The sequence below is a fragment of the Fundulus heteroclitus genome, chromosome 2 (assembly GCF_011125445.2).
Source record: "Fundulus heteroclitus isolate FHET01 chromosome 2, MU-UCD_Fhet_4.1, whole genome shotgun sequence".
NCBI lineage: Eukaryota > Metazoa > Chordata > Actinopteri > Cyprinodontiformes > Fundulidae > Fundulus > Fundulus heteroclitus.
Window position 1 is genome coordinate 22,612,410 of NC_046362.1, and position 27,069 is coordinate 22,639,478.

A 27,069-nucleotide genomic window follows, 5' to 3' on the forward strand; every position below is an offset into this window, starting at 1 on the left:
TCTTGTTTTTGCTAAATTAGATAGAAAGTCACATGTTAGAAAAGAAATATAATCATTTTAGTATTTATTTTATGGCTCCATTGTTGCGGTGCAGCATAAAATAACTAACTTTTTGAAACATTCACTGTAGCTCAGATAAATAGAAATGATCAGGGACCACTAAACTTTAGACAATGATAATTGCACCATTACAAAATATATATTCGTACTGACATTCTGCAGCATACTTTTAAATTAACTTGTCTATAGACATTTGAAAAATTCACAAGGTTCCTGGTTTATTTGAAAAGTCATTTTATTACTACTTTGTTTTAATACTGGCACCTTTGGTCCCCCATACAATGTGACAACTTGGGCTGCACGATATTAGAAAAACATTTAGGAAATCGTTGTTGAATATTGGGATGGGAATGTTTGTTACGGTTATCCCACACATTAAATTTGCAAGGAAGTCCAACTGCTCTAACGTGTTGTTGGCATCCAGAGTGTATTCTACAAAAGATTAGAGCCTACCAGACATTGCATCCCAACAGTACTTTGGGTAGCGTAGCACAAATTACTGCTGCAGTGACAATTGCTTGCTCTTGCATGCATTGTCCAGTCATTTAAGTCTAAAGATGTCAGGTTTTGCTTTTTTTTCTGCAAAATAAGAAGATCATAAGAAACACAGACGCAGAGGGAACTGGTGGGAGGGACTAATGTTCTGCTCTCACATCACACGTTTGCCTCGCTTACTTTCATTAACACAGTTGCCAACTATTTAGCAACTTTTCAGACCGCTCTTGTGACTTTTTTCATTCAAAAGCGACAAGCAATCAATCTAGTGATATTTTTTTAATGTTGTATTTATTTATTTATTTTTGCTTGAGACTTTTGCAACTAATAAAAGCACTGATCGTTCTGAGTTTGTCTGCAGCGACTGCAGCTGTGAGCCCCACCCACTTCGAAAGCTCTGACAGGCAGTCAGTCAGACGAGACCGACTCGTCTGTTTCCCACTGAAAATGAGTCACGCATGAGTAAAACTTCCTCTAGATTACAAAGCGGGATATAAATATACTATAAACATAACATTTAATGGGCAATGATTTTTTTTTTTTTCTCTTGAGACTGCTACAGTTAAATCCTGCCCTGTAACTGATTCACACGCAGCCTCTTTCATTTATTCACCTGTGGGTGTCTCTGCTATCTCTTGGTTAAAATTGATAATATAGAAACATGTATAAATGTACATGTCTGGATTCAGGTAAAATACTATTTAAGACTTGAAATTATTTTATAGACTTCTTTTTTTTTAGCATATTTAGTGTTTTTAATCATTTTCTGTCTTGTCAGTGTTGATATTCCTCTCTCCTACAGCATACGTTTTACTCAAGATGGTGCTTTAGCCTTTTGTTTATACATAGTTACTTATATGTTTTTATTGCGCTATTTCTATAAAAAAATAATTGTACTTTTATTTTGTTTACTTTTGTTCCAAATGTTTTAAAAAAATAAACCAGTCAGTGATCATTGTTTTTGTGTGATTAAAAAAATAAGTACTGATAATGTTACTGATAAAATAGCGATCGATAAGGAGTATCGCTAAGAGTAGTAGCCTAGTATTGATAAATCCTTAATGATACCCATCCCTAGTATCAACCCTCCAGACCACTAAGGTCTTCTGGGTCAAATCTTCTCTGCATACCCAGAAGAAGAACCAAAAACGGAGAAGCAGCATTTAGTTCCTATGCTCCACTTATCTGGAACAAACTTCCAGAAAACTATAAAAGTGCTGAAACCCTGAGTTCTTTTAAATCAAGATTAAAACATGTTTAACTAGAACAGCCAAAAGCAATCCTAAACAAACTGTTTTACTGAAACATCATTAGGTTAAGTTTGTAGTTTTAGTTTCCATTTTCCCATGTTTTATTTTGTTTGAATCTTTCTACATTTTATTCCAGCTTGCTTTCCTTCTGTTTTTATTTTCCTACATTTTAATCGTGTAGAGCACTTTGCCTTTGTCTTTGTACTGAAATGTGCTGTACAAACAAATGTGCCTTTCCTTGCCTAAAAATACCTTGATCAGGACCCAATGCTGGTCCTTTGGATTGGACTGTCCCTAATACTAAGCAAAATATGACAAAATGAAAGCAAAATGTACAGAAATAATAGCAGACTCAATATTTTAGTTGCACCGTACTGCATATGTTCTTGATGAATTCATATTGATTCAATGCTTCAGGATAATGAATGTCTAAACGGGAATCTGCTGTGTGCTGTTTTTCTCATTTAGAAAGCACACCTACTAGGTTTTTATATCAACCTTTTTTGTGACCTTTCTCCACATGTTTTTACTGGTAATTACAGACAGCATGCTGTTGTAATATCTGTATTGATCTTTGGAAAGCTGTCAAACTTTCCTACCTTTCTCTGTCAGGACGCTGTCCTGAGTCCGGTGCAAGATTTGGAAAACAAACTTCAGATGGACAGTACCCAGGAAAACAACTATGACCTACTGACAAAGGTGAGCTTCACATCTTCATTTCGTTGTTCAGACTCCGTGTTTCAGTACTTTTCTGGAAAAGACTCCCGTGTCTTTGTCTTAGATCCTGGAGCGCTTCAGTAAGATGTGTGCTGTGAATAAGAAGAACCGCTTGCAGCTGCAGAGGCTGCTAAAGAACATGGGAGCCCACACCGTGGTGCTGGACCTCCTGCAGATCCCCTATGAAAAGGTGAGGACCATCATTTAAATCTTCATCATCACCGAAATTGTTGGTCCTTCTGCATCAAAGCGTCTCTGCTTTTATTTGCTTCTTTCAGAGCGACGAGAAGATGATTGGGATTATGAAGATGGCTCATACGTTTTTGCAAAACTTCTGCAAAGGAAACCCTGAAAATCAAGTTCTGCTCCACAAACACCTGAACCTCTTTCTCACTCCTGGGGTTTGTTAACGTCAACGTCCTGAGTTAATACTTGGTATAAACTGTTTGAAACGCGCTCTTTTTTTAAACCCCTTTTGTCCGTTTTTTCAACCAGTTACTGGAAGCCGAGACGATGCGTCACATCTTCATGAACAACAACCAGCTGTGCAATGAGGTCAGCGACCGCGTGGTCCAGCATTTCGTCCACTGCATTGAGACGCACGGGCGGCGCGTTCAGTACCTCAGGTTCTTGCAAACCATCGTGAAGTGTGACCGGATGTACATGAAGAAATGTCAGGACAAAGTCATGACTGAGGTGAGAAGTTAGACCTTGTGTATATATGTGCTTTTTGTAGTGCGAGGTCCTTCACATCGCCGAAGAATTTGTAAATGGATTGCGTTTAACTAAGATCTTATCAGGATTAAAAATGAGCATAGTTTGTATTTTCAGACTTTTATTCCTCGTTGCAAAGCATATATGAGACATATGTGAAGATGCGAATATATGACTTTTGAAGTCGGAGATATCCATTAATCCAGTGGTTCTCAAATGTTTTTCCGTTGCGCCCACCCCCCCATTGAAGAAGGAAACATTCCCCCCCCCTTCCTGACATATCTATCTATCTATCTATCTATCTATCTATCTATCTATCTATCTATCTATCTATCTATCTATCTATCTATCTATCTATCTATCTATCTATCTATCTATCTATCTATCTATCTATCTATCTATCTATCTATCTATCTATCTATCTATAACACTGGTTTCTATCAATGACAATGTTTCAACATTTCCACACTTTGCTTATATTGGTAATATATAGTTAGTTTTTAGCCTGACTTATAACTGCATGTAACTTTTAACTAGCTATTAACCTCTTGTGGGAAAAAATAATGTCAAGACGTTTATATGAAAGACAACTTCAAGTAGCATAAAATGTTTTAATTTTTTGGGAGTTTATTAGGATTCAACATACTAGTGCGGTCACTAGTATGTTGACGGGATGCTGTTGTCACATTTAGAATGATTTAGAAGGCCTGTATTATGGACAAGGCAAGGCTGTTATTACTCTGCCCCTGATTACTTGTCTGTTTGTCTATTGATCCATCTGTTCATTAATTTGTCAGTCCATTTATCAATAATTATCCCTCTGTCAGATCATCCATCCATCTGTCCTTTAATCTCTCTGATAATTTGTCTATTTATCTGGTCATCCACTCATCACTCCATCATCTATCCATTAATTTTGTAATTTTATTCATATGTCTAATTATCCCTCTGATCATCCATCCATCCATCCATCCATCCATCCATCCATCCATCCATCCATCCATCCATCCATCCATCTCAAAGCCTTTATTTTCCATCGCTTAACTAATGATAGCCTGACCACTGAACAATTCACAAAAAAAAATGACAACTTCTCGAACAGATTGAAGTTGTTTTAAGTGGACCTTGACTCTGGAAAGTGTAGAAATATGAAATGAAAAACTCCTTTTTTTTATTTTCGCCGTCTGTCTCTTCATCCAGCTGGTGAACGCTGGCGAGGACGTGCTGGTCTTCTACAACGACCGGTCGTCGTTCTTGGTGCTGCTGCAGATGATGGCCTCTGAGGAGGAGCGGGCAGACGAGAACGGATCCCTGGCGTACCACAACACGCTGGTGGATCTGCTGGCTGCCTGCACCGAGGGCAAGAACGTCTACACTGAGCTGAAGTGCAACTCTCTGCTGCCGCTTGATGACATTGTTAAAGTGGTTACTGATGTGAACTGTATACCAGAGGTAATGGTTCAATATTAGGATTTTTTTTTTTTTTTTGTATGTTAGGTTTTCCCCGGAAACATTTCTTAAGTCTTTGTCCTCCGCAGGTTAAAACATCTTATGTGAATTTTGTGAATCACTGCTATGTGGACACTGAAGTGGAGATGAAGGAGATCTACACGTCCTCTCATATCTGGAGGCTATTTGAAAACTTCCTGGTCGACATGGACACTGTAAGCAATGTTATACTGAAAGGTCACACTTTTCTTTTTTCTCTAATGGTGGTTACATTTTTAGCATCCAGCAACATTTAACCTGCTGACCTACATAGCCTATTCTTTGAATGTGTTCACATTTTCTTTTACATTACATCCCCAAACTTCATTGTTGGTTTAATTGGGACTTGAAATAGACAAACACAAAGTCGTGCACAATCTCTTAAAAGTGTGGTTGGAATTAAGACTGTACAATATTAGGAAAATATATGATTATATTGAAAAATGTTGGGATAATAATATGACTTAAGTATTGACAAATTAAGGTATTAGTAAACAGTGTTAATGTGTTTCTTTTGAATTTATTACAAATGCAGACCCCAGATAATGAGTAGTCTATCCAGCTGCTGGGAGAGAAAAAAAACAGTAATTCAACATTTCCTTTTCAGCTGCAACTTTTTATGGATGGTACTTAAAGAAATAGCAGCTGGCAGTTCTTTCCAAAATGTATGTTGCTTACAGTGATATTGCAATAATGATACATTTGTTCCATAACTGTTTAGCCCTAGTGGGCCTTGGTATTTACCTCCCTTTACTCTGACATCCCATGATAACATTTGGATCAACCAGTGGCCTTCACAGGTCGCCTAATAAGTAACGTAGTCTCAGCCTAAATGCAGCTGTTCTCTGAAGGCCACGTTAGAACTTTACTTATGCAGAAGCAGTGATTGAGATGGAGAACACACTAAACTGGTCAGGGATAAAGTTTTTTGAGAAGTTTAAAGCAGATTCAGTTTATACACTGCAAAAACGGATCTAAAAATAAGTTAAATGTTCGTAAAATTAGTGTATTTGTCCTTGATTTGAGCAGGTAAATAAGATTATCTGCCAATGGAATGAGTCTTTTGACCCCTAAAATAAGATAATTAGACATCCTGCACTTGGAATAAGATGATTGAGATGAATTGTTCCTATTTTAAGTGGAAAATTCTTATTCCATTGGCAAATCATCTTATTTACCTGCTCAAATCAAGGACAAATACACCGATTTTAAGAACATTTTGCCTATTTCTAGTTCTGTTTTTGTAGTGTAAAACAATTTCCCAAGGTCGGAACATCTCACATCTGAAAATGGGAAGAATATGGCACAGCTACAAACGGAGATAGACATGGCTACCTAAGCAGCAGGGCTGGGCAAAGAGCATAGGTCAGAGAAGCAGTCAGGGAGGAGTTGCAAAGATCCTTAGCTCATGTGAAAGACATTTTTGACAGGACAGGTATTATTGTGCATCCAACAACCCTGGTCTTCATGGCAAAAGAAATTCTCCTAAAACTTTTCAGATTTTTACTTGTAAAAGTATTTTTTTTTTGTTTTGACATAATATTTGCTACCAATTCAAAATTATGCACAACGGGTAAGATGATGATGATTAGAAAGCTCTTGCAATGCACCGTTCAAGAAGTGAACCTCAGCAAAGTGAAGAGGGGACTGACTAAGTTCGTTTTTTTTTTTTTTTTTATATTACAGATGTGTAAGACTGGGGAACGCAGCCGCCTAGATCCTCTAGCCAAGTACGTGACAGAAACAGTGATGGCCATCATCAAGAGTTTCTTCGAATCCCCTTTCTCTCTGAACCACTCCATGCTGCAGGTACTTTTTTCTTGTCCAACTAGGGGCAGCTTCTCGCTTCTCCATGGCAGCGGTATTTCACCACAGGCTGCTTTTCTCTTTGGGATTTTCCCAACAGATATTTTACACCCAGAGCGGTTGCTGCAGGTGTTCTTGTATAGTCTGCACAGATTGGTACAATCAGTGCCGCTGTTTGTGTGTTCTCCAGACTTTTTTTTTATATTTTACTGTTTTATAAAAAAAGAACATCTTGTGGGTTTTTTCCCCCCCATCTTTTTACAGAATAACCAGTCTACTTTCATCAAGCTGCTGCAGTCAGCTTTCAGAATCTACAGCCTTAAGGGTATCAATACGTCTCAGAAGAACAACATTGAGACTTGTATCAAGGCGCTGGCTGATGTGGGTGAGTCCTGTTACGCTTGATGGGAGAAAAAGTTTAATACGCTTTAATATATTTAGAGTTTTTTTGTAATAGCCATGGCAAGGTTATTTATATAGCATTATTCATACACAAGAAAAAGCAAAGTGCTTTACAGGACATCAAAGGAAAGATAAAAAAAGATAACAGACTTTTATAAAGTTTTGCTTTAAAAGAGACTATAATACGTCAAAAAAGCATTAGATAATGGTAAATGGTAAGATTCTATCCAAATCCAATTTTCACTCACTCACCAGAGAACAGACAGCAGCTTATTTGTCAGATCGATCAAAAGGCGTTGACAAAAGTGGTTTCAGTTCTGATTTAAAGGTACCAGCTGGTTCTGCACACGTGTCCTAAGTTTTCAGTGAGCTGCTGTGGAGCACTGAAACTTAACCCTGCATCACATTGCTTAGTTTTTGCCCGGGAAACACTTAATAAGCCGTCTCTGATGACCTGACGGTGGCCCACATGGTTCATACATATGTCAGGTCAGGGTTTGTCTTGTTAAAGGACATTTATCCTTTAACAAGACCCACCTGTTGAAGCCATAGCGATCATTTGTTTTACAAGCATTATGCTCATCATTAAAAGGCCTAAATTAATATGACAGGCTTGCCCATGGTCTCTGTGTATAAACGTCTGAAGGTAAATGCATACATCATAATAATACATTTTATTTGTATAATGCTTTTCTAAAAACTCAAGAATCAAGTTAAATTACAAAAAGGCCAGTTAAGTACATCAAACAATATAAAGTAGGAAGACAAAAAAAAAAAACTAAAATATACTTCACATACACAGAACTGGACAGCATAAAAACAGGACATTAATCATACATTAAAAGCTGTTCTAAAAAGGTCAGTTGTGAGATATGCAGATATGTGCATGACCATCTACGTCGTTTTTGCTGTTCACTACTTGAAGCCTTTATCTCCGTTTGGTTTCTTTTCTCAGCTAAGGCCCGTTCCATACCCATCCCGGTCGATCTGGACAGTCAGGTCAACACTCTGTCTCTTAACGTCCACACCAACGCGGTACAGCGAGCAGCGAAAGACTGGAGGACCTCTGCCCGTTCACGGCCTCGCAGAGAGCCTCTGGGAAGCCCGGACTACAAGAACATCATTGAGAAACTGCAGGTGCGATTAGTTCATTATTCGGAGTACAAGTCTTAATGCTGCAGAGTATGAACCCGCTTAGTGTGGCGTTGGTATGCTTTTGGCCTCCATTTGAAATAAACATTCTTACATGTACATAACATTTAAAACATATTTTCTAGTTGTTTACATGTTTGTCAGGACCACAGTGGCAGGTTCTAAAAAAAGGACTTTAGCATCTTTTTAAATTGTATGAAATACAGGTTGGATGATAGTAGGCCTGGACGATAGGGCTGGGCGATAAATCGATATAATCGAATAATTCGAATTTCGAATTCTTTAAGATTTCATTATTGGAAAATCTGGATTTTATTTTGCCAATACACTCATTGGGTTTCCATGAAGAGAACAGCATGTGGTGCTGAATATATGTTTAGGCAAATGTATTGTCAAAATATTGTTAAGTGGAAACTTTTTTTAAAATAATTTCTTTCCTTTTTTTTATGAAACAAAAAGGAGGAAAAAAATCAATTAATCAGATTTGGTAGATTAATATTAGTCATTTCATCCTCCCGACCAATCACAAACGCAGACCCAGGAACCAAGCTCCACCACCTTCATAGAGAGCACACATTCTTTTTTATTTTTTAAACTTGCACTTTTGGTAAAAAGTTGGTTGAATAAAGGGTTTAGTTTGATTTCAGTGTTTGTGTGTTCTGTATTTAAAAATGGGTTGCTAAGTATAAGCATAAAATGGCCACGGCTGCACTTAAAATATGTTATGAATTTGTCGATAATTATCGATATCGATCAATATGATTTCTATTTTATCATTCAGCTTTTTTCTACATTGTCCAGAGCCAGATGATAGATTACAACTTTATAAGGACTTTATACCTTCTCATCAGCACTGTTGACTTTTCTATGTCTTCCTCTGATCTTAGGGGGTCGTGTCGGGTTTGGAGGAGCACTTCTGTCCGAAGGTCCAGGCAGAATTTTCTGTTCTGGTGGATGTTCTGCGTAGCCCTGAGCTGCTGTTTCCAGAGGGTACGCAGATACGCTGCAAGAGTGGAGCCTTCATGTCCAAGTACGTAGCTGTGCCTTGAAATCCAGTCTCTCTTAGGAGTTGGCTAATTATTAAATAGACTCAACCTGTCCGTAATTTAATCTCAAAAGGGCAGCTGTTCTGTGAGGCCCTCAGAGGTTTAATAGAGAACATTAGTGAGGAAACAGCATGTTGAAGACCAATGAACCTAGCCGACTGGTCAGTGGGAAGTTTGTGGGGAAAGTTAAAGCAGGTTTAGGCTATAAAACAATATTTCAAGCTTTGAGCATCTCTCAAATCACAGTTTAAATATTATTCTAAAATGGTGAGACTATGGCACAGCTGCCAACCTACCAAGAAATGGCCACCTACCTAAACTGTCAGGTAACCAGAGAAGCAGCCAAGAGGTCCATGGGAACTCTGGAGGTGCTGCAGAGAGCCTCAGCCCAGGTGGGCGATTGTGTTGACAGGGCCACTATTGGTTGTGCATCCATAAACCCGGCCTTCATAAAAGAGAGACAGGAAGCAAACAACTAAAATTCCTGTTTTCAGTTTTCCAAAAACCACGTAGGGGTGACGGCAAACATTTACAGTAGGCACTCATGTTAGAAAAGATGTGCCTGTGCAAATTCTCAGTTATCCTGGTAAACAGGTTTAAATCGGAGGCAACTGATCTTTTGCTCAGTTTTACTGAAAACTTGAGCACAAGTGTGAGCCGCCAGAATTGACAAAGTTTCCTGGATAGGTGTCTTCCACATGAGCGAACGTCCGGTTGCCTCTGATTTAAGCCTGTTGGCTGTAAAGTAGGATGTAAACCTCACTGTGTGGCCCACTTGGAAAGATTGTGTGGTGAAAGCTTGAATATACCTAACCTGGCCAGCCAGATCGATAATGTGTAGCACTCTAGTGCTGCATATTATCAATTTGGGACTGCTCTATTTGAATCCGTTTTTGAAAAGGAGGGAATTTCAGCACAACTCTCTGAGCTGATTGGGTGAAGCGACACCTAGTGCCCGCCGACCAAAGGTTCGCTTTAGCCAATCACGGTATCAAATTAAAATGTAAGCAGCAGGTGCCATGAAAAACCACAACAAGGTAAACTAGTCAAGGCACTTCTTGCTGTTGTACTGTCAAAGAAGAAATCGTGGATTCTTACAAAATAGAATCCAAGATTGGGCTCAACCGCTCTTGCTTTCGCCACTGCTGGTATGTCCCGCCTCAAAGTACAATATTGCAACGTGATTGGCCCGAACCATTTTTGGTTTGGACACAAACAGCTGAAGCCGGAGCGGAGCAAGATGGATTCTCGTGTGTTTGTGAACGCACAAATACAGAGAAGCTTATCAAAGCTTATATGAACACGGATGGAGCGAAATAAAGGGCAACCTTTGGTTCCAGTTAGAGGAGGGAAAAGGCTCTGCTACTGGCAGGGAAACGACCAGAAACAGTCACAGTGGAGCAGGTTAGAGCAACGGATACACATGGCCTCGTCTGCAAAAAGTCTTAAGATGTCCAATGTTTATAGAGGCATTTTCCAAATCTGCAGTTGTAGCAAAACTGGGTTCTTCAAAGTATTGACATGTAAGGTCTGAATCGTATTGGAGCCCACATTATACAAATTTTTATTTGTAAAAAACATTCAAAACCTTGTATGTGTTTTACCTTTCTACCTTACCATAAACACTACTTTTTCTGGTCTGTTAAACTAAATCTCAGTTTAATAAATAAGAGATACATTTCTTTTTTAAAGTGAAAATATGTTTTTTGGCTTTGTTTCATCATTATTCTTTTATCATGCTATCAAACGGTTTAAAACCCTTTTTTTTTTTTTTTAAAACATACTAACTTTGGCGGACGGGGATGCATTGGTTTGTTTTGTGAGATTTTTGCTGCTCTCGTTGGAAACGATTATTAAAAGAAACCGCACTTCCCTGATCTCTCTCTCTGCCAGACTAATCACACACACCAAGAAGCTTATGGACCAAGAGGAAAAACTGTGCATAAAGATCTTGGAGACCATCAGAGAGATGATGGAGAAGAAGGAAAGTTTCCAGGAATCTGTAAGTCCTTCACCCCAGTTGTTCGTTTTACACAACCTAAATTAGCTTTTTGCATCCTTTTCAAAACGCATTAATTTAGATGAAAGCGTTTTAAAGGTTTGCAGTAGGTGGGACTTCATGTGCCGGCATTACTTTCAGTGGAGTGCAGTGGAGTCCTTGTCTTCTCCCCTGTTGTTTCCGCCCGGAGCCCAGATTCCCCTCATCAGTATGCGGCGGGTTCGCCGGCGTTACGTAAGCCAGAGAGGCACTTGAGGACACACTCACACTGAGAAGGAGAAAAAGGAAAGGAGGGAAGTGAGGGGAGGTGGACAAGGTGGTAGGGGGGTGGGGGGGCAAGCACTGAACAAACGAATCAATACTGCAGCGAGAGGGGGGAGGACAGGACCCTGTGTCCTGCTGAACCTCCTGTCAGCCAGAGGCTTGAGGAGTGAATAGCAGGAGTTGGTAAACAGAGCTTAAAGCAGTGGCTGTGGATGTTTCTGTGCACTAAGGTTATCTGGGAAAGATTTTGTAGTAATCTGGGTTTCTGCAGAGTCTGGAAAAAGTATGGGGGTCAAGTATTTCTCACATTTGCATAAGAATAAAGAAATACAGCGTGAAAATCTCTTTCCTTTCCTTGAAGGTTTTGTATTTAAAGTCTAACCCCAGTAGGGATGTCTGGACTAAATGTTTATATTTATACTTTTAAATTTGAGTCAGAATTGGACTTGAATACTGCTCATTTAGGCTGGGAAATCCATGGGAAGGCAATGAAAGCTGGCACTCTTGGAAGACTCTTGAGTTTGTAGTTTGCAAGTCAGATTATTGTCTCAAAAACTTGGGTTATTAAATCATCTGTCATACGAATGCATTGCTGCAAGTATTGCCTTTCCTTTCCCCGTTGGTGTTTTTCTTTTTTTTTTTTATTATCATTCAGTGAAGTTTTTCCTCCAGACTAAACAGTTGTGCAAAAGATAAGATGAGATGAGACGGAAAAAAAAAAGAGTCTCTTTTTTTTTTTAAAAGCAGCCCAGCTTATCCTAGACGCCAGACGGTGCAGTAACAATATGTGAAATGTCACTTTGTGTAGGTGTTCACGAGTGCGTTTGTAGCCTCTCTTTGCCGTTTCCACTCAGCCCTGAGTGTGGAGCTGCTGCTTCGTAGCACGGGAGGCTGAGAGGGAGGGAGGGAGAGGACAGACACTGGGAGGGGAGAGAGAGGCAGACAGACAAAAAAAAACAGAAGGAGAGAGACAGAGTGACAGCTTAGGCAGCTGAGGCTGGTGGCTCCCCTGGGGTACAATGAGTGGGTGGAGAAAAGAGAGAGAGAGAGAAAGAGAGAGAAAGGAAAGCAGCCATGTGAGGAGGCATGTGAGAGGAAGGTGGGGGGGGAGAAAGCGGGCAATGTCTGCTGAGTGAGGGATTGGAGAGAGTCTGCTCAGTCCATGAGGAGACAGGGCAGGGGGTGCGGTTACGTAACAGCCTGCAGTGGCTGAGCCAGAATCACGTGGAGCCTCACGTTCTCCCTCTCTCTACTCTCTCCTGTTTTTGTGCCATCTCTCTCTCTTTCTCTCTCTCTCTTTCTCTCTCCCCCCCTCCCTGCTCGTTTGATGCTTAGTCTCAGTCAGTCGCATTCTGTCCTTGCGCCCAGTTTCCCCTTTCTATCTCGCTGCCGTCTCGTCCCACCCAGACCCTGACCTGCGTTTGCCCAGACCGCGGCAGGCTGGGCAACGTGTGCCGTCGCCCTGCGCCGCGCTTGTTTGCGTTGTCAGATAAGGGCTGCTGTGTAAATGTTTTTTTTTTTTTTTTTTGCTCCGACGTGCCCCGAAGATATCCAAGGTGTGAGGAGGTTTTATTTTGAAGAAAATTGTTTTGGACGAATGTTTGACGTATGCGGCGACACGCTGCCCCCAAAAATGCAACACGGATAAGGTTGCGTTAAAATAGCCCTTGTTTAGATTTCTTGCAACTCGAAGCACTTGATGCAGATATTGGAAACAAATGCAGATATTGGAAAACAAAAAAAAACAATTTTTCCCTGAATGGCTGTGGTTGGTAATCAGCAGTTCCAATGCAGAAAAATAGGAAAAGTTTTGTGTTTATTAAATGCACCATAGGCTCTCTTACCATTTTTGGTCTATGAACACAATAAGCATCAGTGTGTGCATTATTTGAATGTACCTTTTTTTTTTTTTAGAGTTTATTAAATGACCAGGTAATGGTTAGTGGCCTATGCTTTGTAGCATAAATGGGGCAAATCCAGCAGTTTCTTAATTTTCCGTTGGATTTAAGCCACTTCTCCTACCCAAGAGTGCATTGTGTGTGTGTGTATGAACATGAATGAGTTATGCGTTACTGTTCTCAAACAAAACCAGAAATCGGTATCAAGCAGGGAAAGCCTAATATGTTCATCTTTACTGTCATCAATTAATACAGCTAAGGCCCTGTTTACATGACAGCGGTCCACTGAAAACAACTTTTTCCCGTTTCTGTTAACGTGTTTACGCAACAACGTTCTTATTGCAATCTCCGTTTACACGGCGGCAGTAGAAACCTGAGAACGGTGTAATTCGCATGCCGTGCCACTACTGTTGCTATGCTCTTTGAAACTCAGCATACGCAGAACTCTGAAGTGGTGTGATGAGCTCAGAGTGAGATGGTTAAGGTTCCCACAGCAGCTGGAGTGGGGATGGGATGGTTGTGATTGGCTTTTCTACTACTCTGCTGACGCTAACAGCGGCGAGAACTACAGATGCCCACCAGGCTGTGAAAAAGGCCGAAACCGGGACGTTTTCTAACCATTACACACTGGAACCTGTTTTCAAACTGTGCCGTCGTAAGAAGAAACATTCAGCGTTGCCGTGTAAATGAAGAGTACAAAGAAACGCAACCAAACTGTTCAGCTTTCACCAGAAATCATTGTCTTGTAAACAGGGGCTAAAATTCTACATAGAGATGGACCGATTAAAACTTTGTTAGTGACTTCTGATCCTCACTTTCTGAGAGGTTTTGGCCAGAAGGTTCCAACTGCACCAAATTCCGATTTCTCTGCAGGAGCTTTATATTATTTATAAATTAAACAATTTGAAAAATTGTAGCCTTCCAGCGGTGAGCAGTCAATCATTTCAATTGGCGGCAGAGGGACACCACACAGTGGCATGAGCGAGTAGTGACTGTAAAACAGGATTTTAGCTATAACTTAAAACAATTACAAAATGATTAGTTTACTTGATAAAACTAGCATTATCATCGTACATTAGCGATAAGTATGATTAGCTTGTTTAACGTTACAAAAACAGCAGTTTCTATATAGATTCCCTACACAGTAGACCCTTACCTTAACTATTTAATTCCAGCCTGTTATGTTAGAGACAGAGATCGAAAGATCAAAAGAATGAAAGTGAGCAACTTTGCTGCACTCCATTCAGCCTTCCTGTTATCCGCTGAAAGTCTTGCTCTCTTGCCATCTGAACCGTAGAAACGTCCCGACATCTTCCAGAGAGTCCTGTTTCCTGTTAAAAAGCTTCTGCTCTGTACTTTTTCCGCCTTCATTTTAAACAGCTTACTGATAGTGAAAATAACTAAGTTTAACTCATCTTCTCTCACGAACAACCATCAAAACGTGTTGACTTTGTAGCGATTAGAACGCTGTTTTTTCAAAAATATAGGGTTGGAGTTAGATTTACCCAGACAGTCACCGGTCTGGGTAGATAAAACTGAGACAATTTCTTGGTGCATCTCCAAAACAAACCCAAAAAATGAAGTTGTTGTTACTACTGATGACATAAATCAGACAAGAAAAAGTTAGTTTGCTTGTACAGTAAGATGTTTTCTTCACAGGTAAAATTAGTAAGAGCGGGAGGCTTTAGCTTTGCTACAACCTTTTAGCAAACCAGCTTCACAACAGCAGAATGCATTAGGGACTGACATAATAATAAAAAAAAAACTTGGACTGTGTTTACTGTTTTAAAAAGGAGAGAAAATAATTCTCATTTTGAATTAGCTCCACTCATCTTTTTGCAGAAAGACCATTATGTACCAGTAGGCTTGGGCTGGTAAAGGTTTATCAAGCTACAATATCTCTGAGTTTAATGCTATCTAAAACAACATCAACACTATATCTTTGTTTTATTTTCATGGTAAATACTACTATTATAATAATACTATATTATTATAATTTGCTATAAAAGCAGCTATATTTGAAGGAACTTGTTTCAGTGAGTAGAAACAGATTTTAAAAATTTTAACTTCTGTTTCACATGTAATAAGACTTTGTTAAATATTAAGTCAATAAACTACAAGAGAATTTAAAACGTGTCACGTTTGTTATTCCTGTGTTGTATGTTAGTGCCGTCTTAAGCTACTGTCCTTTGTAAATGAGATTTTAACGTTTAAAGGGTGTTTCCTGTTTAAAGAAGTGATTGTTAAAATAAATGATAATGATAACTTCGATACATAACGAAAGAAATACTAACCGCACCAAATTTAGTAATCACTTTCAAGTGCGCATTGTGCTGTATATTATCCCTGTTTGACGTTCTGTTCTTTTTAGAGTAATATTTGTTAGTCGGCCCCCCTGCTCTGGTTGCTAGCCTGCAGAGGGCTGTTTAACATGCATGCTGCTCATGGTTTGCTATCTGGGATTTTAAACAGCTTTACCCTGATAAGAATTATTTCTTTAGAGATTAATATTTCATCCCAACAACCACATGCTTTGGTTCCTGCACTTCTAAAATGCTTTATTTCTGCTCAAGGGAACTTTGCAAAGTTTCAGCGTAGCAGTTGGCCCAAGCTTTCAGTAGTGGTCGGTTATATGTAAAAATAATGTTTTAAATTAAAATGTGTATTTTAGATGTTCAGCTTCACATACTGCCTTGCCATGTGCTGCTTTATGTACAGTGCACACCTTCTTGTTTACAGTAGACTGAGAGAGCTGCTTATGTAACACCGATCACTCTCAGAGGATTTCTTGTCCCTCCCTCCAATTTCTCACTCGCCTCTGTTATTCACACACCGTCCATCTCTTTGTCTGTGCTTCTGTCCCACCGCTGCGCTTGCCAGGTTTCACACCACCTTACCCAAAGGCAAAGCAGATTTACAGATTACCACCGTCTTGATGCTAAATGCATCTCCTGCATGCACGTCGAGGTAAAGCCTCGCTCAGGCACATGCGATCCCTGCCAGGCAGGCAAGGCGATGCTGGCTGTCTCTGTGGGAAATCATCCTGTGGGGTTTCCCCCTTTTTGCCCGTTTAATAACAAGAAGGGATGGGAGCCTCTGTGGACTATAGCTTATTTTTCTAGATGTAGCAGGCCAGACGGGTGTAGTAACCGTCTGTGACTGTTATATAGTTTGACCTTTATTGGTATTTAGGCTGCCACAGCATGCTGATTTTACCTAAAGTTGAAAGTGGGACATGGCCGGGCTAAATCTGGAGCTGTAATATTGTTGAAGCCTCTGAACCAGAAAGCTCTCATACGTTGTTTGAAAATCTATTTGGTGCTTGATGGTGAGATTTACCGTCTCAGTTTAATCTGAAGAGATGGTCTCTCCTTTCTGTCTTTTATATCCCTCGATTTATCAGTCAGGTGTCTGTGAGGGGAGGTGTGTGTGCATTGGTCTCCATGGCGATAAGGGATTAGCACATGTCGCTTGTCTGGTAGGGACGCGACTTTACAAAAGAGGTCTACATACTGAATGTGGAAATGCTCGCTGAGCATGGGTCTGCTTTAAGGTCCACCCAGAACATCTTCACAAAAATGTGTTATCTGTTTAAATGAGCTGATAATGAGTGCAAAATGTGTCCACTATGAAGAGCTCATAACTTTGAAAACAATTAAATCTGAAACTTCTTTCAAATACAAAATGTGCAACATCCACCCTTGTTGTTTCAATGTATCTTTTTTCTTCCTAATTGATGGCTAAACAATTGTGATACCTCTGGTAGACTAATTTATCAGAGCTATACTGAAACAAGCTCACCAGCTGACGTGTGTTTACACTTTGTCCAGACAGCTTTGGCATCTTTTCTAGATTTAACTAGATCTTTGGAAGAAAAGATGATTGAAAACCATTTTATTAGTTTGTTAAGATCTCTGGCTTTCGTGTGAGAACATCATGCATCTTAGGGCACCTGGCTATGAACGAGATTAGTTGTGACTGTGAGCAGTGTTTGGGACACAGGTCATAGTGTGTTATTTGAATCTGATTGCATGTGAGTTAGGCCCCTTGTGCTTAAGGAGACACGTGACCAGAAGGGGATGGATGATATGCGGTTTCGGTTCATGTTTTGACCGATTGCTTCTGTCTTTTCATGTCTACCAGCTGTGTTTTTTAGACACCCAGAACTCTGTAGGTGCTCTTCTGGAAGATCTTCCTTTCTTATGTATTAGAGAGGAAGATATTCGTAAAATTTAGTAAAAACAAAAAAAGACCAACACTCCCATTGTGCAAGTCTTTCTGAAGTCACTGCTAATGCTATAAGTACGCCTTTGGACTTTGTCTGCTTTTTTCCCCAGACCAGTCTTTGGCAAGGCAAGTTTATTTAAATAGCACTTTTTTAACAAGATGATTCAAGGTGCTGTACAAAAAACCCCAGAAAAAACATTAGACATAGGAAGATAACATTAACAAACTTCAACACTAGACTTCTTTAGTTTCATTATAAGTAATGACTCTAAAGAAATATATTATGCCGTGTGCACTTACAAAAAAAAAAGAAGAAAGTGAAAATATATTAAGAAGAAAGTGGACAAGTGGAAGAAAGGACTACTTTTTAAACAAATAAAATCCATCCATTCATGAACCCACCAATCCACCCAACCATTAACCAACCCAATCCAACCATTTACCCATTCATCCACCCGTATACCTGCTAATGAAACGCTCCATCGCTCCCACCCATTCAATCACCCACTCATCCATTTATCCCCCCCGCTGACCTGCCCATTCAAAATACCCAGTAATTTACCCTTCTGTTTGCACGTCCATTTGCCCATTAAGCCACCAATTAAAACAACCTACCAACCTATCCCTCTGCTCATTGACCCACTAATCCATCTGTCATTGACCCTCTGATTCAATTACCCACCCATCCATTTTTTGCCCGTTCAATTCAAAAGACCATTCAAAGACCCACCCATTAACGTGTCCTTCCATTAGTGCATCCGTTTGCCAATCAACCCACCATCCTATATGTCCGTTCAAAGCCCCTCTCACCCATTCATCCGCCCAAATGCCCATCCATATACCAAAGCACCTAAGTTAAAATCATACCAGTTCTTTTAAATCAAAACTAATAGCCCATTTGTTTAGGATTGCCTTTAACTGTTCTAGTTAAACTGTTTTACTGAAACATCCTTAGTTCAAGTTTGTAGTCCAACTGTGTTTAACATTTGCTTTTAGTTTCCATTTTCCCGTGTTTTATTTTTTTCTACATTTTATTCCAACTTGCTTTTATCCTGTTTTTATTTTCCTATATTTTAATCATGTATAGCACTTTGTGTTGTCCTTGTGCTGAAATGTGCTATACAAATACATTTGCCTTGCCTTGCCAATGTCATAAGTAAAAATGGAGCTTTACTTTACTGTCTAAATGCTTAACTTCAACCAAAGGACAAAAAGTCCAACCCTGCCTTTTAAAACAAATTATCTTCAACATTTTTATCTACCAAATAAACACAATCAGAACCTAACTTTATTAGGGAATTTGTTAACCAGCAGTTAACCTTGTACTAAATGTTCGTGCTGCTGGCCCTGTATTTCTTTGAATCACCAATTGCTTTCACATGTGGGCCTAATTTGTTTTGCTGATGTGCTTGTTTGTTGGGTGAAATCATTTCATGCGCTGCGGGGACTGCAGCTTTTAAAATGTTGTGAAACTGCAGCTCGTGATGTTTGTTTCTGTTGCAGGGTTTTATCAGATACACATACTATTTGTCCTTTTTGGCCTTAGGCACAGGCCAGCGAGAGCATTATGACGTGTCTGCAAAAATAAAAAAAGGAAAAGGAGATCTTAATGAATATATAAGACGCAGTTCAAATTGCGTCAGGAAAATCCACCCTGTAATTAGCAGATTAGCGTATCAAGCAGACAAAATTTTAATTGTTGTTCCTCCACACAGGGTAATCAGTACTTTTAGAAGGTCATAGAGCAGCCAATTGGAAAGATTACTATTGCTTTACTGATCTTTTAAGATCTTAGTCCCATCAGTTGTAAGCCTCTTTCTTAAAGGTTTCACGCTATAATTCTCCTCTTGTTATGCTTAATCTGCTCATTACCGCTGAACTAAACATGACTGACTTTGCTCTCTACAGTGTGAAGCTTCATAAAGCATGCCTGTACTGCTGAATCAGAGGCTTGACATATTTATAGCCAAATCATATTACACAATTTTAGCTTTAACATCAAACATTGAGGTGAAGTAAAGTTGCAACAGTCCCTCCTGGAACAAGAGAGACTATGAAGTTACTTTCTTCTTAGGAGTTTGCCTGTAGTTGCCAGATGTTTGACAGAAAAAAAAACACACCAAGAGACAAGAGATGACATGCGATAAAATCTAACTTTTAAGTTGGTATTTTGTTGTCCTTAATGTCTCACTTGAGGTACAGAAAGGAACCTTGCAGAGGTATTCCCTTTTTTACAAAAGTTTTTCTTTGTTTCTGATAGACCAACAAAAAGCAGCACATAGTTGTGGGGTGATTAGAAAACGGACACATCTTTAGTATTTGAAAACCCTCAGTAAACACAAATCCAAACCACAAATTTAGACCTCCACAGTAAATCGTATGAACACGTAACCAAAGTTGTACTGGATTTAGGTCAAATTTTAACCGCAAATGGTTTATTTCTTGGATACTAGACCCTTAGCAAAAAGTAGTTTATTTAACTGTACTAGAAGTATACTTATTTCATACTTAGTGAGTGAAGTATACTTGACGTTTACTGAAAAGTATAAGCAGAAGTCTAAAACTAAGTGCATTAATACAAAGACTCAACCTTATATGTAAGTATACTTAATAAAATTAACTTCAAGCATACTACTTTTTGCAAAGTGTAGCATATAACACGTCCATTTCAAACCATACTACTAACTAGGTTCTAATGTACAGAATAACCATGAAACCACAGAATGTTATGCAAAAGCAACATGTTTCCAAGCTGTTTACAATGTTCAAAATCAACTCACCATGTTGGGCAGTGTGTCGAAATGTAAGTGAAAAGTAATCTGATGGATTTAGTTAGATTTTAGTGGCTTTTAATAGCGGAAAGGTCATGCCCGGTGTCGGCCGAACCACTTCTGGTTTCCGCCGAGACGCCTGAATAAATATAATTTAACGAATCATAAAGCTCCCTAGTGAAGTGAAAGGAGAGCATCCTACACGTTGCTCTGAGGATTACTGAGAATCCCTTGTTATTCATACCGAACAGTCTGTAAAAAAAAAAAAAAAAGGAAAATGGCAAGGCTATACCTGGGGCCCCTGTCATGACTTTGCACCTCACTCTTTGAGAACTACTGCATACCAGTAGTTCAGAGTTGTTGTGGCGTTTGAAACTTCATCTTGCAAAAAAAAGTATGGGATGTTGTTTACTGATGCTGAAGTTGTTGGACTCTTGTGATTTGTTGGAAAAAATATGCTGTTAAAATCAACTTTATTCCCAAGACAAGCACAGAGATCTGTCTCAGACTGAAAGTATCACAGAAAAAAAAAGCAATCTCTCTTGCCCTTCTCAAAAACCCCTGACTCGCTCTGCATTTTTTCCTGTCTACCTTAACTCTGTAGCCTCATTTGAACTGCACAACTCTGGTGTGCTGCCCTCTGCTACCTGCGTGAGTTTCAGACCACCGAAAGAAGCACTTTTTAAATCCAATCTTCTCTCCAGTGTAGAGAAGATTCTCAGACAGCAGAGCTCTGCAAGAGGTTTGGAAGAAGGAGGGAGGGGGGGAGGGAGGGAGGGGGGGAAACGGGCTGCTGAGACGCCGACTGAAGGGAATCGGCAACTCATCCCCAGCCTGGACAGCAGAGCCGCAGTGTGGCGTGCCAGTGCACATTTTAAAACATCACAACAGTATGCTTCCTTGCTCTGCTGTTCGCCCTCCCTCCCGTCTCTCTAACTTCTGTCGGCACTTTTACCTCCAACTCCCGTCTTTCGTTTCTCGTGGCTCTTACATCATCTTTCTGGAGTTTTTCCTCGTCAATGCAGCAGCAAGCAGATGAGTCAGGCTGGACTGACTCTCCTCTGTTCTCTCTATATCCTGCCTTCCCTCTTCTCCTCTTCTCCTCTTTCCTCTCTCCTCCTGCGATTGTAGCCAGCACACTGCATCGCCCTTTCAGCTATCTCCTGTTGGACCTTCACTGCTGAGTGCCAACATGCACTCAGCTAGAACGGGGAGGGAAATCAAGTCCAAACGTTGCTTAATTTGAAATCGATCATGTGCTATATTATGATGCTTTAAATAGTGTTTGTAGTGCAGTGTGGAAATGAGAGAGGCTCCCTCCATGGATCATCCTCAGCTGTGCTTTGCGGATGTGTGCGCGGTTGTGAAGCTGCTCAGCCAGACAGTGCAGGCAGACAAGTGTCTGTGCTGACTGCAGATGAGATTGAGTGTTTACTGACACGGAGCATCCGCCACACATGCTCTTCCTTATGCCTGTTCTCAGTTAGTGGAGTTTTAGCTGATCTGCCTTTTTTGGTGCGACTTGATTTGTGCCTGAAACTGTCAAAAATGCCGATGCAGAATCTGTCTTGTTTTGGCTTTTTTTTTGTCGCACTCAACACAGGAGTTCTTGAAAAATTTCCGCTGAGGCTTGACACTTTAGATGAGGTACTCGCAAGTTTCTGTACAATGAGCAGTTGTCGGTATGTGAAATAAAATGACCCCTCAAAAGAGTCATCCATCTACCCATTCATTATCTACATCCGTCAGGGTGGCTGGTTCTATCTCTCACGGTTATCGGACGAGAAGCAGGAAGGGACAGTCCACCAGTTCATCACATGGCAACGCAGAGACACACAGGATGAACAGCCATGTACACACACAGTCACACGTAGGGGCACTCAGCCCAATTAACCTTAATTAGCCTTAATTGGTCATTGTTTTTGGACTGTGGTAGGAAGCCGGAGTACTTGGAGAGAACCCATGCATTCACAGGGAGAACATGTAAAGCTGAATATCAATTAGCGTTATATGTTGGCCTTAATTAGGTTAAGAAAAATCAACAAGAAATTGATGTGCAATGAGAGACTCAGACTTAGTTTTTTAGTGTTAGTTCTTAAGTTTGGTTATTCAGACGTGCAATTCACTGGTCTAACAGTTCAGGTCATTCAGTTATCCCATCATTGTCTTGTGCTTTTATAGAATTAGGAGGGCAACCCCAAACCCCTCTCGTCAAAAGCACTATCCTTCTCATTCTGGGGTCCACAAAGGGTTTTTAGGGTGGAACGTATATTAACTGTGTCTTGCAAAATAATTCATCTTAATATTCACTTTTTTCACATTACAGCAACAAACCTCAGAGCATTTTGTTTGTATGATTTTATTTCATCAAAGAGGCCCATGAAGGGGCAAAGCAAGCATGCAGAACAAGGGCTAGTCAGACGAGACCATCGTTTAACCTACATGCATTTTGCTCCATGTGGTGCAAAAATAACATTGCACATAAAACACACCATCTTCAAAGGTGAAACACTGAGGCAGCATCATGCTGTAGGATTTTTTTTTAGGCGAGACAGGGAAGATGGAGCTACACTTCAAAAAGGAAACTAAAACTAAGTGAAGTTTTCTTGAAATCAGTGTATTTTTCCTTGATTAGAGCAGGTAAATAAGACTATTTGCCAGTGGAATAAGATTTAAAACAGGAACAATTCATCTCCATCTTATTTCAAGTGCAGGATATCTAATTATCGTATTTTAGGGGTAAAAATACTCATTCCATTGGCGAATGATCTTATTTAGCTCCTCAAACCAAGGAAAAATACACAAATTTCAATAAATTCTTACTTACTTTTAGTTCCCTTTTTGCAGTGTAGAGAGCAATCTGCAAGAACACCTAAAAGACTTTCAATGGGAGTGGAGGTCCACCCTGCAGCAGGAAAATAACAGCACTAGCATGAGTGGTTTAGATCAAAGCATATTTATGCATCTGAATGGCCTAGTCAAAGTCCAGAACTAAATCTAATTCAGAATCTGAATCCACTATTGACATAAACATCATGACTTTGTGTTGTTTCATACAATAAAAGTGCTATATAATACATTGATGTTTGTGTTTGCAATATGACAGAGGAGTAGACGATACTGGAGCTCCTCTAGTGAGGCCTGGGTCTGCCCAGAAGTCTCCTCCAAAAAAGGACATCCGTGTAAAAGCTTTGATAGGAAGGGAATCTCAGTCAGATGCCTGATTTACCTCAATTGACTCCTTTCAATGCACCGGAGCAGTGACTTTACTCCAAGTTCCCGCAGGTGGTGGGGGTCAGTCTCTGCCTCAAATAAGAGCTTTGCCTGTTTTCTCAACATCTCCCAACCACCATCTCCTTCTAATATGTTTGGGTAGAAACCATGAGAGGCTGTATCTTGCTGTTCCACTCCTTCTCCCTCTCTTTTATACATCCATCATCTGTGCTGATCGGCCTGTGTCAATTCCCGTTTCCACAGAATCCAATATTAATCCCCCTCCTATAGTTTATCCTGGACAATAATGATAGATGATTCCTAATTGTTTTCACATGAGTCAGTCACTCACCCTCCTATCACACACCTGCCACTGAAAGATTACTTTAATGCGAAGTTTCCATCATTTTTCTGCTCATCAGCCCTAAATGTCACACGAGACAGACCGAAGATTATTATAGATAGTAGGAAAATAAATGCCATTTGAAATACAAACCTGCTGCTACTGTAGACACACAGCTAATAATGAGCAGAGGAATGTTTCCTGCACAGCAAATTATTCAGACAGATCCCATCCAGACCCCAAATGGGTGGATTTAGTGTAGTTGGGTTTTTCCAAATGTTAAAAATGAGGTCAAAATTTCATCTTTTAACACCAAGTCTAAACAAATAATCAGGAAACAAATATGGCAGAAAATATCCCAGTTGTTGTTGTGATTCTGTTTTTCTAAGGTATTTGTCCCTTACAGATTTCTTATGTTTTTGCTTTTTGTGTCAAACACTAGTGTTTTCAGATCATAAAATACATTTCAATATCAGACAGACAACCCAACAAAGTACAAAAAGAAGTTTTCAAACAATGAATCAAGAGAAATATTTTTTTTCAAAACCACCTGGTTCTATGTGAAAAAAGTAACATCTCTTAAATATAATTAACCAAATTCTTAAATATTTTTTTCCACCCATAACTAAGCCAGATTACTGTCTAACTAGTAGAATCCAGTAACTATTTAAACAGAGTCCATCTGACCACACAAAGGCAGGATCTCAAAAAGCATCACATTATGCCCCAATATAAAGAAATGTTAGAAAAAATGAGGGACAAAGTCATTGCAGCCATCAGTCTGGAAAGCCTTTCTGCTGGACTGTAGAGAACTACAGTTACTTTAATTGATGTAAGTTACTACAGTAACTTACATCAATTAAAGTAACTCAATTAAAAAGAAAAATCTCGTTTCATCACCAGTCAGACATGGCGGTGGCATTGTGATGGTCTGGGCCTATTTTCCTGCTTCAGGGTCTATTAATTAACTCTTAATTGATGGAAGCATGCGTTCTGCTCAGGGCCAGAAACGCCAGAGGGAGAATGTCCGGCCACCAGTTGCACACTTGGGTTCATGCAGAGCGACGACGATCCAAAACCCTTTTTAACAAGTCCACCTCTGAAAACAAAAGAGAGGTTTCTCAGTGATCCACTCAGAGACTGGCCTTATATCCAAAAATTCAACATTTGTTTATTCTCAAACATTTGTGTTTGGGGTGGGGCAGCAACAGAAGAAATCTGGAAGTGGGCTAGCATCTTTTTTTCTACAGCACCGTATCTATTACTGTGCCAGCATTTCAGATTGTTTTATAAATGTGCCGGCATTAATGCGTACACTTACTGCTGCGCTCTCTCAATCTTTAGATTTATTTGTTGATAACGGCGTTGCCACGCAGCGAGACGGCATTCGCATCACAAGAGAAATGTATCGTGGAATAATTGTGATGATTCCCATTAGGTGGATCGGGATAAAATGTGCTCAGCAGTCTCAGAAGATGATTGACCAGATTTCCACAATCGCTCTTGCTTGTTACTTTAAGATTTGTCATCCTTTTATCTTTGATGTGTTATTGTGTAATATCTAGGGGGGAGGAAAAAAAAAAACCTGCTTCACCATTTAGAGATGTGTGAAAATTCCAGTTTGAACATACAAATTTAATCTGATTGTTTCTGTCTCCGCAGGGAAACGAGCTAAGGAAGATTCTTCTCGCTCGCTACATTGGAAATCAAAAGCTTCCCTCCAAGTCGGAGGGTGGGAGTGGAAGCGGTTCTTCAGGAGGCTTTGTCAAGCAGTCGTCAGGAGGTACTAAGAGACCCCAAATAAACTCTGCCGACACTGAAATAACTGCTTCTCTGCAGGGGGAGCAGAAGCAGCTTACATGACAGTCTGCTTCCAGGGAGATGTGCTGTTTAGGAAATGTTGGCAGGTTTTTTTTTTTTTGAAGCACTTTGTGAATTACTACAGACAGTAAATTAGCATACTATGTGTAAATGTTGGAGGAATGCTATTCTTACCCTGTGAATCGCTGAACAAGCCAGTAAAATCTAACTTCATCTCTAAAAGAGGTGAGGTTCAACAGGCACAATCGGTTTAATTTTCCAAAAAGGATCATTACTTTATTATGTACGTTTTTGTGTCAAAAGAGAAGGACTTAGTTGAAGTGAGGTCAGTACTTTATATAACCATCTGAAAAAGAGTCAGAGCTTGTAAATGGAAGTCAAATCAAAGTTTTTGCCAATGTGAATGCATTTTTTTTTCTTCGACCGTGTAAAAGGCTTCAGCTATGACGCCGTCTGATTTAATTTTGCGATGATGAAACTTCAGGTTATCCGTGGCAAAGTGTTTATAAAGAAATGTTTTACAGATGGTGTTATTTATGCTGCAGAGTCTGCAAAATGTCCCTTCCTCCCAGTTTTTGTTGATTTTTGCATTAAGGATTTTGGGTTTTCATTCTTCTGTCATTGCTGGAAATCCAGTGCAGAATGAAAACTTTGGCATTAGTTGATGTTGCATTGTGCTGTTGGTGTTGTCCCTGTCAAGGACCCTTGAATTGGACTAGTAAAACGTTTAGCCACAGTCCATTTAGTATGATTGACGTACCGCTATGTTTACAAGTTGTTGTTCTTCACCTGACGGATCTGCACTTTTAGTCTAAGTTCCTACAGCAGCCCTGCTTGTTTTTATTTTGACTTCATCAATCCACAAATTTGTCTTGCAGTTGTCTTTGTTAGTTTGCAGAACTTTCAAGCCTGCGTTAGGCAGCAGGAAGGGTTTCCTCTGAAATGCATCTATGCAGCCCTGAGAACGGTCTTGTTTAAAATCCTAGCCAAAGTCTTGATTTTAAATGTTGGGTTTATTTGATTCTATTACAGTCTCGTTTGCAAAGCTTTTATTTATACACACTGTATATTACCATGACTTTCCTATTTTTGATGATAGGTTAGTAAATGGGTGGTATAAAAAGTAGATTAAAAGGCAGATCAACAACCAAGGGTGGGTGGACGGATGTATGCGTAGGCTAAGCTAAAGAAGTACAAACCTAATGGACAAATGACAAAATAAATAAATTGATGAATAAGTGAATAAATAGACAGATGAATACAAATATAGATTAATAAATATGGAAGGACAAAGTTGATAAAGTGGACTAATGCTTGGATATATTAGAAAATAAATAGATAATTAGGAACTATAAAGCTATTGACAAAAAGGTAAATAAATGTTGATATATTGATTATTAGGT

The 27,069-nt window shown here is 39.6% G+C and overlaps 1 protein-coding gene across 3 annotated transcripts in view; it reads left to right on the forward strand.

The window, feature by feature from the left end:
- The window catches only part of itpr2 (inositol 1,4,5-trisphosphate receptor, type 2), a 96,217-nt gene that overhangs the window by 33,399 nt on the left and 35,749 nt on the right, over positions 1-27,069 (forward strand). For all 3 annotated transcript variants that reach the window (XM_021323347.2, XM_012876033.3, XM_036151131.1), the window contains 12 exons: positions 2,418-2,504; positions 2,587-2,712; positions 2,801-2,923; positions 3,018-3,218; positions 4,437-4,688; positions 4,775-4,900; positions 6,411-6,533; positions 6,795-6,915; positions 7,888-8,069; positions 8,972-9,114; positions 11,024-11,132; positions 25,508-25,628. In XM_021323347.2, coding sequence (XP_021179022.2) covers positions 2,418-2,504; positions 2,587-2,712; positions 2,801-2,923; positions 3,018-3,218; positions 4,437-4,688; positions 4,775-4,900; positions 6,411-6,533; positions 6,795-6,915; positions 7,888-8,069; positions 8,972-9,114; positions 11,024-11,132; positions 25,508-25,628 — 1,714 coding nt within the window. The remainder of the gene's footprint in view (positions 1-2,417; positions 2,505-2,586; positions 2,713-2,800; positions 2,924-3,017; positions 3,219-4,436; positions 4,689-4,774; positions 4,901-6,410; positions 6,534-6,794; positions 6,916-7,887; positions 8,070-8,971; positions 9,115-11,023; positions 11,133-25,507; positions 25,629-27,069) is intronic.